The 12,826-nt window shown below is 41.0% G+C and overlaps 1 protein-coding gene across 3 annotated transcripts in view; it reads left to right on the top strand.

Annotated features, from left to right (window-relative positions):
• PDGFA (platelet derived growth factor subunit A) overlaps positions 1 to 6,126 on the top strand; it is a 41,462-nt gene extending 35,336 nt beyond the window's left edge. The window contains exons 5-7 of one of the 3 annotated variants that reach the window (XM_039360466.1): positions 327 to 453; positions 1,173 to 1,244; positions 2,263 to 6,126. In XM_039360466.1, the coding sequence (XP_039216400.1) occupies positions 327 to 453; positions 1,173 to 1,240 (195 nt within the window). In that variant the 3' untranslated portion in view covers positions 1,241 to 1,244; positions 2,263 to 6,126. Of the gene's footprint in view, positions 1 to 326; positions 454 to 1,172; positions 1,245 to 2,117 lie in introns of all 3 variants that reach the window. The other 2 variants (XM_039360468.1, XM_039360467.1) reach the window with 2 other exon arrangements.
• Positions 6,127 to 12,826: the final 6,700 nt, after the last annotated feature.

Genomic DNA, 12,826 nt, shown 5'->3' with positions numbered 1-12,826 from the left:
ATGCTTCCCTTTTTTTCCCCTTGCTTTGAATCTTAAATCTCACTTTCAAAGACGTCGTTTTGGAGGCAGTTTTCCCATAGCAGCGATTATTTTATCACAGATTTGGAAAGGAAATGAGTATTGGAGTTGAACAGTTCTGCCCCAAATAATGAGGGTTAATTAGAAGGAGATTTTTGTTTGCTTCTCGGCGAGTTTAGGGATACTACCCTGCAAAGCGTGAACAATCCACAAACTAAGCCACAGAATTCTTCTCCAAAGAAGTGCTCCAGATCTTGTTCTTGGCTACTGTTTGGCTAACAAGTTCCTGAATATTATTTTCTTCTTAGGTGGCCAAAGTGGAATATGTTAGAAGAAAACCCAAATTAAAGGAAGTTCTGGTGAAGTTAGAAGAGCACATGGAATGCACTTGTATAATGTCAAATTCCAATCCAGATTTTCGGGAAGAAGAAACAGGTAAGCAGGAGTGGACTAAGAGAGTGAAATTGTTGGTGTTGAGGATGACAACTGTGTTTTGACGTTCTCCAGGGGTCTTGAGCATTAAATATCTGGAAATGAGAAACCTGCCTCTGATAACCACAGCAGTGGAAAATAGTTCATATCGCTTAAATTTACATGTTATAAATCTTAGAGTGGGGGATATGTCTTTTCCAAAGGTCTTGTGTCCAATTCTGGGCCTCTTGAGAAGAATTTAGACAAACCAGAGTGGACACCAAAAAGATGGATAGGGGTGGGAAATTAAACTGTTCAAGGACAGATGAAGGAATTGGTCATGAGAAGGTAGAATTTGGGCTTGTTGTCCTCTCAGTGGTTGTTTGCCATGGTCCTCAAAGGAGAACATGGATTTCTGGCTCTAAGAGTCCTCAAAATTCTATCTGGATGTTAAGAAAATCCTTCTAATAGCAAGAACAGACCAACAGTGAACCACTTAGAAAGGTGGTTCTGCTCTCCTTCATCGGATACATTAATTTGAATTTCTACCTTAAGCAAGTAGCTAAGAACCTCATCAGTTCTTTTTAACTCTGGTTCGGATCAACAGGTTATTCTGTAAAAACCTTCAGTTAATTGCAATGTTTTTTCTCTGGGAACCGTTTATTTTATTCCTTTACTTCCATAAATGCATGCCCTTTGTGGCTTATTTGTAACATATACCAATGCCGCCATTATGTCAACAGGTAGACATATGAAAAAAGGTAAAAAACGATGGAAAAAGTTAAAACCCTCCTTAAAATGGAGTCCGTGACCAGGTATGACCCATATATGGAAACTGCCTTTAAGATCACCACCAGTAGAAAAACAAATTTGACTATCACCCCTCCTGTGTCTGATCATTTTTTAAGATTTTGGGCATTGGCTGTTGCCGGGAGCAATCCAGCAATCAAATATGATTGGCTAAGCTAAGCTCATTCTCCTCTCTTTAAAGCTACCCCTGCAGATGCTACCCCTGGTGCTTTAAAAATGATTGATAATGGAGGCTAATCAGGGCTGATATGTAATTATGGTTGATTCCAAAGGAATTGAGGACCTTACAGAGGGATGTCCATTTTTCTTGGGTTGGAAATTTTTTGCAATGGCTAGTTTGCTGACTTGTGGCTGGCTGCATGTTTTAAAGTCATTCCTTTAACGAAAAGAAAGCTAGGTAAGAAACTGACCTGTCACAGAATCAAACTACGGTCTTGGGAAGAGGTAATTGTTTACCAAAAATGGTTGTTACCAAGGCATCCCTAATTCGAAAAATAAAGATGACTAGTGAGTGTTACTCAAGGAGAGCCCATTTCCCTAAAATATGGGCATAATTAAATGGGCATTGTTGAATGTCTCCTAGAAGACTCATTGGGGTGCTAGGTAACCTTCTGATTTGGGAACATTTTTGTGACTTGGTCTTCATGACAGGAAGTTCATGAGATGGCCTCAAAATTTCAAATCCACCCCAAAGGCACCCCCTCTCTTTGCCACATCAGGTGGACCTCCGACCTTACGATAGTCTTCAGATTTTAATTCTCAAGTCAGGTGAATGAAGCTGCCAGCTTTATGAGTCTCTTATATTTGGAGCATGGAAAACGGGGAAGACAGACCCAGAATTGATGGATAGAAACTTCATCTCTTTATTTTTTTTCTAGAGATTTGAGACCTGCTTGGATGGAAGGTATCTATATCCGAGGCTGGTACTCTTTAGCCTGATTTACGATCTCCAGCAAATAATGACTCGATTCAACGATTCTTTAATTACGGATGTCTTTTTCTTTTTTTCTTTTTCTTTTACAGATGTCAGGTGAAAATAAGCTAGAAAATATTTCTTTCTGGGACTCGAATGTACAGGATTTGTTACATTCCTGAACCTACGCTGTATGGTGCTTTCTGGATAACACTTCACTCATCTTCCTATCTGGGGGGAGGGGGCAAACTGGTTTAAAGAGAGAGCGGGAGAGAGAGAGAGAGAAGGGAGGGGGGGAGAGAAAAACACACAACCACACACACACAGACACAGAGACATGCACACACACTTCACCAGAACACGAGGGACAAATGTATAGTTGTTTAAATATGACATCGCAGCAAGTATTGTAGCAGTCTGCAAAAATAATAACGACGTTTCCCTATTCGTGAAATTGAGAGACGATGACGACGTGAAAGGAACAAGAAGAAAGAGGAGGACGAATAACGAACTCTAAGCAGACAGCAGACTTCCTGAGAACTGTCAATGGTGCTTTTATTTTATTCCCCTCTTGTCAGATTTATTTTTCTGGAGGAATGTGCCTAAGGCCGGAAGCTGACGGACAGATTCAGATGGACTTTGGAGGCACACGCACACAAACAACAACAACAACAACAATGGTGACAACAATGGCAACCACCAAGAGCAGGAATGTATCAAATGCCCAGGGCAGAATCTAGAGTGGGCTTTTAAAAATTTTTTATTTTATTGTATTGTTTGGCTTGGCGGTGATTTAAAAGTCTATTAAAAAAAAAAATCCATCCGGGCGCCTTAAGTTTTTTTTTGTTTTATTTTGGGTTGGTTTTTTTTTTTTTTTACACCATCAAGTTATTGAGCTTTCCTTTTTATTCTTTTGCCTAGCATTTTATTATCTCTCTCTTTTTTGTGGGGGGGACTAGATTTACCAATAATCCGATATAAGAGACTGCTGTAGTGACAATGAAATGGGATCATGCAAAGACTATGGCGTTTTTATTTCTCCTAGTGGGGGTGCAGACTAATGAAATGTATTAAAATAAAAATGGTATACCTATGCATAATTTTCTAAATGTTTCTTGGTTTTGTCTACCCTTTTCCTTTCTTCCCGGCCTCTTCCTTTTTTCCACAATATATTATTTAAAACTGGTGGTTTTTTTTTCTCTTTTCTTTCTCTTCCCCTTCAAAGAGTTGCTGACGAATTAGCAACATGGTGGAGAGGCTTCAATGGATGATGGATAGGCTTCAAGGCCGCCATCTTTTCTCAGAAAGTATACCACAGGAGATGGAGGAACTGTTAGGAAATTTCCTAAAAGTTAGAACGATTTACCAGTGGAATGGAAGTTGCCTCCAGAAGTTGTGGGTGCTCCAACACTGGAGGCTTCTAAGAAGAGATTGGACAAATATTTGTCTGGAATGGTATAGGGTTTCCTGCTTGAGCAGGGGGTTGGACTACATGACCTCCAAGGTCCCTTCCAACTCTGTTATATTCTGTTCTGTTAACTAGAAGGGGTGGCTGGTGATCACCTACTGTAGATTATATTTACTTAAATTTCATGGCTCAAGAGCAGAGCCCCCAAATCATGAGAAAACTTCCTGTGAGGAAGATTACTGGACAAATAATGCTAATTCTTATCCCCTAGGGCGGGTTAGGCAACCTCGGCTCTTTTATGACTCATGGACTTCAACTCCATGCCTACCCCTGCCCGAGGGAAAGACAAAGATGTGTCTTCAGATAAAACCTGAATTCTCAATGGGGTGCAGAGGTTCCACAAATTCCTTGGCAGGTATTGGGAAGAGGGTTTTCTTGAAGATACAGAAGTGGAGAATAATTTTAAGAATGTTGACAAAAGATTTAGTGTGGGTATGCGAGCTTCAGGTTATATGCAAGTCAAACAAAACCAAACCTTTTTTTTAACGTATTTAAGTCACCCACAAATATTATTGTGGGAAACCAACTCATCTGTTTCAGTGGTGTGAGATGTACAAAATTTTTCTTGTTACTCTAGTGTATAATATCACTGTGGCCTGGAACAACCTTGCTGGAAAACATAAAAATTCTTTATTTTTGGTATTAAACAAAGAGAAAAAAAATGCTTCATGTGTATTCAAAAAATTGTTTGGGGGGGGGGGTGTTTAAAGGTGATGTTTGTATTTTTTTAATCTAAAATTAATGGTTTTCTATACCCAAGAATTTATGTTCTGTTTTCTTGAGCCAGAATATTTAAAAAAAAAAAGGTGAATGAGATTGGAATATGCATTTTATGGACATATTTTTCTAGCAGTGATAGCTTATCTCATTTAAAGTATATTTATTTTCATTAGGAAAAGGAGAATGATGTAAGTATGGTGTCCTATATTTCCAAAGGAGAAATAGGTTGGTTGTACATGAGAACATGTGCTCCTTCTTTGGCTGGCTTTCCACCATCAGTGGTAGAGAATCTTCCATCAAGGACAGACATGGAATCAAGTCTTATGTGCTTGAGTTCCTTTCTGGTTGATTTTGGCTCAGATAGCTCAAGCTCAATTTTTCTCTGGAAATATAGGACTAAATAATATAGTTTATGATAGCCCAGCTTGCCAGCTTGTTTTTTAATTTACTAAATGACCTTCCACGACTTGGGTTATTGTGTATGACATGGTAGAGAGGAAATTTCTATGGGCGTTCTTCTGTTAGGCCCTTTCAGCTAAAATAGCTCCAGAGTTTGATCAGGCTGAGCAAAAAGGATGCTGTTGCAGTGATGGAAAGGGAAGGAGAAAGAGGGGCTTTTTTTGGATCAGGAATTCAGAACAGAACAAGACCCCTGCAAAGAACTTTTCTGCTGGTAGCTTACCATCAAGGTAAGGTGGATGACAGAAGAAGTCCATGGTCCATGAGATCATGTTTCTAGGAGCTAACCAGAGGGGAGCTTGGACTGTTCCAGGATGCAGGAATAATACCTTGTACAGTAGATGTTGACATCCTATCTCATAAGCATCAGAATTCTAGGCTTCTCCCATCCTTCCCTAACTCCTTCTTGTACTGTAGAAGGCCAAGAAATGAGCAGAACAAGTTGCAGCATGGGACTTAACGGGGTTTGATTGGGTCTTGGGAATCTGGGATGAAGTCCTCACTCAACCATGAAGCTCACAGTCTGGCTTTGACCCCCATCTTTCTTTCTCTATCCATCCAGCCTACCTTGTGAGGATAAAATTAAAGGAGATGTCCCTTTAGATTCCCTTGAGGAACATCAAGAGATAAAGGCAATAAATGAAGATGAGTTAGAAATAAAGAGTTCAGATTTGAAATTCCTAGAATATTCAGAGGCCCGTAGAAACCTCAAACGTCATTGCAAGAGAATTCAGTTATGTTATTGTACATCTGATTGTTTCCCCCTCTTTCTTCTCCCCTCCTGTTCTTGCGTAGCTTTGTTATAATTGTGTTGGTTGTATGAAATCTTACCAAAACAGTTCCAAAGAAATCGCCACTGTGTCCCACCACCTATGCCTGAATGGAGGGACTTCTTTGGCAGAGAATGATTCTGTTTTCAATTTGTGCATTCAGATGTGGATGTGTTTTTATGTGTCCAGTGTTAAATGAACTCTGTGTCCCTCCGTGGATGGCAATATGACTGACGTTACCTTGATTTTGTTCTTGATCAACATTGGATTTGCTCGCTGATTTTAATGATTATTTTTCCCCCCTCTCTCGGTGTTAATGTTTATCAAACAAATTTTGATACTCAAGTTTATTAAACAAAGTAATTTGAATGAAAAGGAAGTATTCATGTTGACTATTGCTTAGACTTCAAAGTCCCATTCATTCAAAATCTGGACATATGGAGAGAGGAAAATACGTTACTAAAAATATCTGCGGGTGTGTTCCTATGAGTGTAACGCTCGGTGTTCTGTATGTGCTATGTGACCAAGGAAAAACTGTATAAAAACGAATTTATATATTTATGGTTGAATGGTGATGTTGCTTTGAACTTGATTTCGCTGACCTCAAAACATAACAAAACAAAACCTTAACATTTCACACATTCCTTCATTAAAAATATACAGGAGGCCAAAGGTTTTGAAAGATACCAATCTCTCTTAAGTGAAACTTGAAATCATATGGAGATTGCCCCTAATTCTATAGTAGTAAACTTCGTTGGTTTTGGTTAGAGGGAGGGACATGGGAAGGAAGGAAGGAAGGAAGGAAGGAAGGAAGGAAGGAAGGAAGGGGAAGGAAGAAGGAAGGGAAGGGAAAGGAAAGAAGGAAACAAAAGGAAAGGAAGGAGAAAGGAAAGGAAGGAAAGAGAAAGGAAGGAAGGGAAGGAAGAAAAGAAGGAAGGAAGGGAAGAAAGAAGGATGGAAGAAAAGGAAGGAAGGAAGGAAAGGAAGGAAGGAAAGGAGGGAATGAGGAAGGAAATGATCCTGGGATCTCCCATTAGAGTGGATCACTGGGAACATCAGTGACTCATTCAAAACTGTCTAATTATGGAAAAGAAACGGGAAACTCTGGATACATCCATATAAGATCTTTTCACTGCCCCTCAGATCAGTTCCAAATCTGGCTGGCCAGTTCTGGGAGCTGAAATCCGCACATCTTAAATATCTGTGGAGATTCTCCATCATCCAGACTCATGCTTATCCCAAAAGTGCTTTTCCAAAAGGCAACTGAAGTTCCTTGGGTTTTTGCTTTGAAAACCAAGTTCTGAAGAAGCTTCTTGGATGAGAAGCAAAATGCTTTCCAAAAAACAAAACAAAAAACCCAAGACAAGAAACTCCAGTTGCCTTTTGGAAAAGCACGTTTGGGACACACATCTTAAGGCTGAGAACGTTGGTTCTAGGTGAGGCTACAGCCATGCCAACATCTTTTGTCTTCCCCTTCCCTCTCTTGGCTAAGGAACCCAACTCAAAACACTGGACAAAATGAAACAAATGCCCTCTTTGGCTCAAGAAGGATTTCCTTAGTAAAAAAATAAACCTAAGTCTTTGTTATCGGTTCTTTCACCCAATTAGCTGGGAGACCAAGCTTGCATATTGCTTTGTTTGGTTTCCTGGGCTGGAACGAAAAGTCAATACATCTGGCACGGCTTGTGTGAAATAAGAATTCAGTTCCCAGGAGCCCGGCTGGGCCAGGCCTGGAGGGTCTCATATTACGGTGCATTCTACAAATTTTGGCTTCTTGCTAATTTCACGCAATGCTCGGGGGATTGAGTAGATTCTTGCATTCCGTGATAGAGCGGTTCTCACAGTGAGGATGGCTGCCTGAGATCCTTTACTTCTTCTCTTCTTCTCCCCCCTTCCTGAAAAAAAAACAAAATTGGGATGGGCAGCATTTGACCTGCTGCAGGTTTTTTTCACTCCGATGCTGCTGTGAAGAGGATGCATTTGAAAATCAGCTTGTTGGGTTTTTGAATGGGCTTTTGAGGACACCCCAGAAATATACAACTTGTCCATGCTTATGGAAACCTAAGGCAAAGCCTGAGGGTGTCGTGTCCAGATGTCATCAGGCTGGTTTATCCACCGTCCTATTGATGACTGTTGATGGGACATCTGGACAGGTTGCCATGTTACCTTGGCAAAGTCTTAAAAACACCTTGGTGAACCAGGCCCTTATTACCATCTTTGGTGGTCATGCCCCAAAGCCAAAAGATTCTGCTCAAGAATACACAGATGGTTAGAGAAAATCACTAAAAATATATAGATATTTTAAGCCAGAATTATTTTTGTTAGGCATAATTGTAGGAAACTATGAGAAAGAGTGTATAGATCTAATTTTACATGTATGAACTGCAGCGAGAATAGTATTCGCTCAACATTTTTCCAATGGAGGAAGAGTTAATTAAAAAAATTTTTTTAGATTCTGCAGAAATGGATAGATTGATCTTGAAAATGAAAGAGAAAGAAGATTCAGTATATTTTAGAACAGGGGATACCTTTTATCAATGGCTAGAAAAACGAGTAGAGAGAAAGGAATTTAACATGTCTTAGTAAGTTAAATGTTGGAAACCCAGACAATATGTTGCTGATAAAATATTAAGCATTTGTGATTATAAAAAATTTATACGGTGAAGGACACAGTGGTGTCCTTAGCTATATTTTATTTTGGCCAGCGTGGGAAAATCGGGAAGCGGGCAGGCAGTTCAAATTAATATAAAAGTTTATTGCAAGCTCAAGCTCTCTATAAACATCTGAACTACTAACAGTCAAAGCAAATTGGCAGTAGATAAAAGTCAAAGAAGAGGGAGTCAAGCTATTCTCCAAAGCATCAGAAGGCAGGAGAAGAAGCAATGGGTGGAAACTCATCAAGGAAAGAAGCAACCTGGAACTAAGGAGAAATTTCCTGACAGAACAATTGACCAGTGGAATGGAAGTTGCCTCCAGAAGTTGTGGGTGATCCAAAACTGGAAGTTTTTAAAAGAAGAGATTGGACAACCATTTGTCTGAAACAGTTTAGAGTTTCCTGTCTGAGCAGGGGTTTGGAACAGGAGACCACCAAGGTCCCTTCCAATTCTGTTATTCTGAATTCAAGGTGGGCTGGACTTAGATCTCTCATGGGGGCAAAGGGACCCCTCCCTCATTTTGTACATCTTCCTTGGAGAGGACTGTATCACTTTCATATAGTCCTGCTGGTAAAAATCTGCATGCAGGGGTATCCGGGAGTGGATCTAATAAGTAATAAGATTGCAGCTACAGCTGTAACCATAATAGTCCTCAACTTAACAATTTACAGACATTTGTTTAGCAACCATTAAAAAGTTAAAATGACCCTGAAAAAGCTGACTTACAGCCGGTTCTCGTATTTATGGCTATTGCATCATCCCTGAGGTCACATGATCAAAATCCAGGCATTTGCAACCAATGTGTGTTTGTGATGGTTGCAGTGTCCCCACACATAGTGGAAGGAACCTCGTTAGCTGGAATGTCTACGATCCAAATAGACGTTATCTCCCAGTTACAGCCACATTATTTTGCCTTGCTATCCTGCAATGCTCATTCACTCATTGCCCGGCTTTAAATATAAACATAAACAATTTATTTATTAATAGAATGTAAAATATATATGATATGACATAATATAAAAATAAATAAATATAATCAACTCAAGGCTGAGCTGCTGCCTAATTCATATACTGTATGCTGCTGGCTGTGCAACAATATGCATAAAAAAAATAATGGCATTATAATCACTAGGGAACTTCCAAAAACGGATAACTCTCATGCTCAGCTGAGTTATCTTGTTCCAAGTCCTCACCCAGGGCAGTTTTTAGAAAGTTGAATGAACTTTCCAAATGATTAAGCTGGCTGCCAGTAAAAGAAATTACATTCTTTTGCGAATATGGACAGTTTGAGACGGAGACGGAATGGGGGAAAAAAAATAGGCTTGCTTTATCAGAACTTGCAGCTGTCTTTAGGTAATTAGGATTTCATGGTCTCAACATTGAATACGTTCCATCGGGATTCTATGGTTTTGTTCTCTGGTGTCTGTGAAAACAGGCTTTGTAAAGAAGTGTCTGTTTTCTCTGTTTCTAACATGTCTTTCCATATATGGATGGATTATCTATCTATCATCCATCTAGCTACCATCTAGCTACCTGTCTGTCTGTCTCTCTGTCTAGCTATCTAGCTATCATCTATGAACATTTTTATGGCTGCCCAATTTACTCTCAGTGGCTTTGGGTGCTTACAAGGGACAAAACATGATATAAAAAAAACAATAAAATAGCAATAACCCCCACCCCCTTGGAAACAAAAATCAAGTGGTCAATAGAAGGGCTCCATCCCATTCTGGGGTCTCCAAGCCAGTTGACAAAACCAGGTCTTCAGGGCCTTGCGAAAGAGAATCAAAGTGGGGCCAGTGTTATCTCCACGGGGACGATGTTCCAAAGGGAGGGAGCCACCATGGAACAAGGCCCTTCTCCTTGGTCCTGCTAAATTATCCTCCAGTCTGAATCACACCTAGCGTCAAAGCTAGATGGATGCTTTCTTCCAGCGTTAGTGGTTGGGCTATGTTGTTTCGGATAAATCACAATGAATGCATTCCCATAGTATGTCTTGTTGACCAAATAGACTTCATGAAGCAAGTCTTGGTCACCTGCTCCAAAAGAAATGCAGATTTACAATGGCCTTGAAAAAAAGGAGCTAACACACAGGCTTCACACTTACACCTGTTGCAGCTTCCCCATAGTCACGTGATTAAAATTTGGCAGCTTGGCAACTGATACGTATTTATGACAATTGTAGTATCTTGGGGGGGGGGAATGATCCCACGTGCAAGCTTTCCAGATGCTTCCAACAAGCAAAGCCAATGGGAGGCCAGATTCACTTAACGACCACACGGTCCCCTTAATTGCTGTGATTCATTTAACAACTGTGGCCAAAAAGATGGTGAAGTCAGCTGCCACTCACTGAGCAATGGAAATCTTGGTCCCAGCTGTAGTCATAAGTCAAGGATTACCTGTGTCACGTTTTCCCTCGCAAAGCAAATTTAACTTTCAACTTTGCGGTCAAGATTTGGTTTCCTTATTATATCTCTGAAATAGCTTCTGCAGACATCTGTTTTATCTCCCTCCCATTCCATCCTTGCAGATTAACTGCTTGTTTGAGTAAATGGGGGGGGTCATTTCCATGACTGTCAAACAGCCATATTTGGGGGGGTGCTGCTGTTCACAGCAGGATTTGCAGCGTGTCTAAAGGAAAATATTGCAAACTTACCAAGGTAAGAAATAGTTGGGGTAGAGCCATGATATTACAGCATGCAAAAAAAAAAAAAAAAAAAAAAAAACCCAACGAAACAAAACAAAAACAGAGCAGGAAAGACTGAAGACTTTATTTATTTATTTATTAAAATATAATTTTTAAAAAAGAGGTCCTGGGGGTGAAAGGCGAAATGCTCCCCTTTTTTCTTTAAATTCCCACAACATCCAGGCGAAATTTCCCCCCCTGGGGTTGCCCCACACGTAAAGGGTTTCCCACGCCTGCGATTAATTTTGGACAGAGAAGAATAGTGGCCTATTATTAGAATCCTAGCTTTAATCGAGAGGGCGGAGTTAAACTTGGACCGTGGCTGTGTCAACAGAAAGTTCCATCTGGGGTTGTAGAAAAAAAAACGGTACTTTCATGGAGACACCCAGCTAACGTGGATTAAGCAATTTGTAAGCTGGAACCTTTGCAAGACCCTGACGTGATGGGATGGAAGCAGGAGGCCAGAAGTTGGAAGTTGCTCAAGATATCATTTCACCTATTAGAAATACATCCTTCAAAGTCATCGTTGGCTTCTCTGTTCTACTCTTGACAACAGAGGAACGCCATTGGATGACCAAACAGAAGCTCTTCCATACTCAGGACACTGTAGGTCAGTGTTTTCAGGATTGTCCATGTCCAGGGGTATGGACTTCAACTGCCAGAATCCTTATCAATGGCTTGGCTGTCAGTAGAAGTCTGGGGATTGAAGTCCACAAACCTTCAACAGGGTCAAGCTAGGGAAGCATTGCTCTATGCTCAAATGGAGCCCCCTTATTGGCTGGACATCTCATGCTAGATCAGTGATGTTGACTCTCAACTACCCCATCTCCAAGTCTATCTGCCTATACAAGTTTTGACGAACACCCAACCTGTGATTGTCCTGTCTTGCCAACAAAATATCCATTGGCTTCTTTCAAGTTTCTTCAGATTTGAGAGCAGGGCAAGACTTAACGGACAGAAGCTTATCAAAGAGAGATCCCACCTAGAACGGAAGAGAAATAATAATAATAATTGATAACAGAATTCGAAGAACAGAGTTCGAAAGGTCCTTGATGTTCATCTAGACCAGGGCTTTTCAACCAGTGGTATGGGTACCACCTGTGGAACATTGGCACCTGGCAGGTGGTACGCGACCATTCTAGAAAAGTGGTAGCAGGGGAGGGGAATGAGCTGAACCAGTGGCAGCACTGCACAAGCCTGAGCGAGAGATGGCTGGAGCTGCAGGGCTGTCAGGGCTCAGTGGAAGTGCCAGGATCAGCCCTGCAGCTTCAGCTGGAGCTCGGCGCTGATCCTGGAGCTTCTGCTGAGCCCAGAAAAAGCACCGATCAGCTGGAATGTTGCAGCCTCTCCAGGGTCTTGTGATTTACATTCAGATGCTTGGTAACTGATTCATATTTATGATGGTCACAGTGTCCCAGGGTCATGTGAAGTGACCAAAACCTGCTGCAACCACCCAGCAGACGGGGGGAATAAAAACCAAACATCCCCATACCCCACCCCCGCTGGCAATACTCAACAGAAATGCTCACAACAATGAAAACCTCAGACAGGAGGAAGAGTGCCGCCGGGTAGGCAGGCAGATGTCTTTCTCGGCTGTGGCTTGGGGGACACTTTTTTCAGTGCCATTGTAACTTCGAACAGTCACTAAGCAAACTGTTGTAAATGAAGGACTACCTGTACTTTATCACTTTTTTCCTTTTTTGGGGGGGTCATTAGGCTTTTGAGACCTTGCTAGGCGACTGGTAGTACTCGGATATTGCCATATCCTAAAAGTGGTACAATGGATGAAAAGGTTGAAAGGCCCTGTTCTAGTTCAACGCCCTACTCAAGCAGGAGACCCCTCTACCATGTCAGACAGAGGGCTGTCCAACCTCTTCTTAAAGACCTCCCGTGTTGGAGCACCCACAACTTCTGAAGGCA

The sequence above is a fragment of the Crotalus tigris genome, unplaced genomic scaffold, assembly GCF_016545835.1.
Source record: "Crotalus tigris isolate CLP2741 ecotype Arizona unplaced genomic scaffold, ASM1654583v1 scf7180000019173.45859301935:6455823, whole genome shotgun sequence".
NCBI classification, from domain to species: domain Eukaryota; kingdom Metazoa; phylum Chordata; class Lepidosauria; order Squamata; family Viperidae; genus Crotalus; species Crotalus tigris.
The sequence above is the reverse complement of the archived record's forward strand: the minus strand, read 5'-3'. Positions and strand labels throughout refer to the sequence as shown.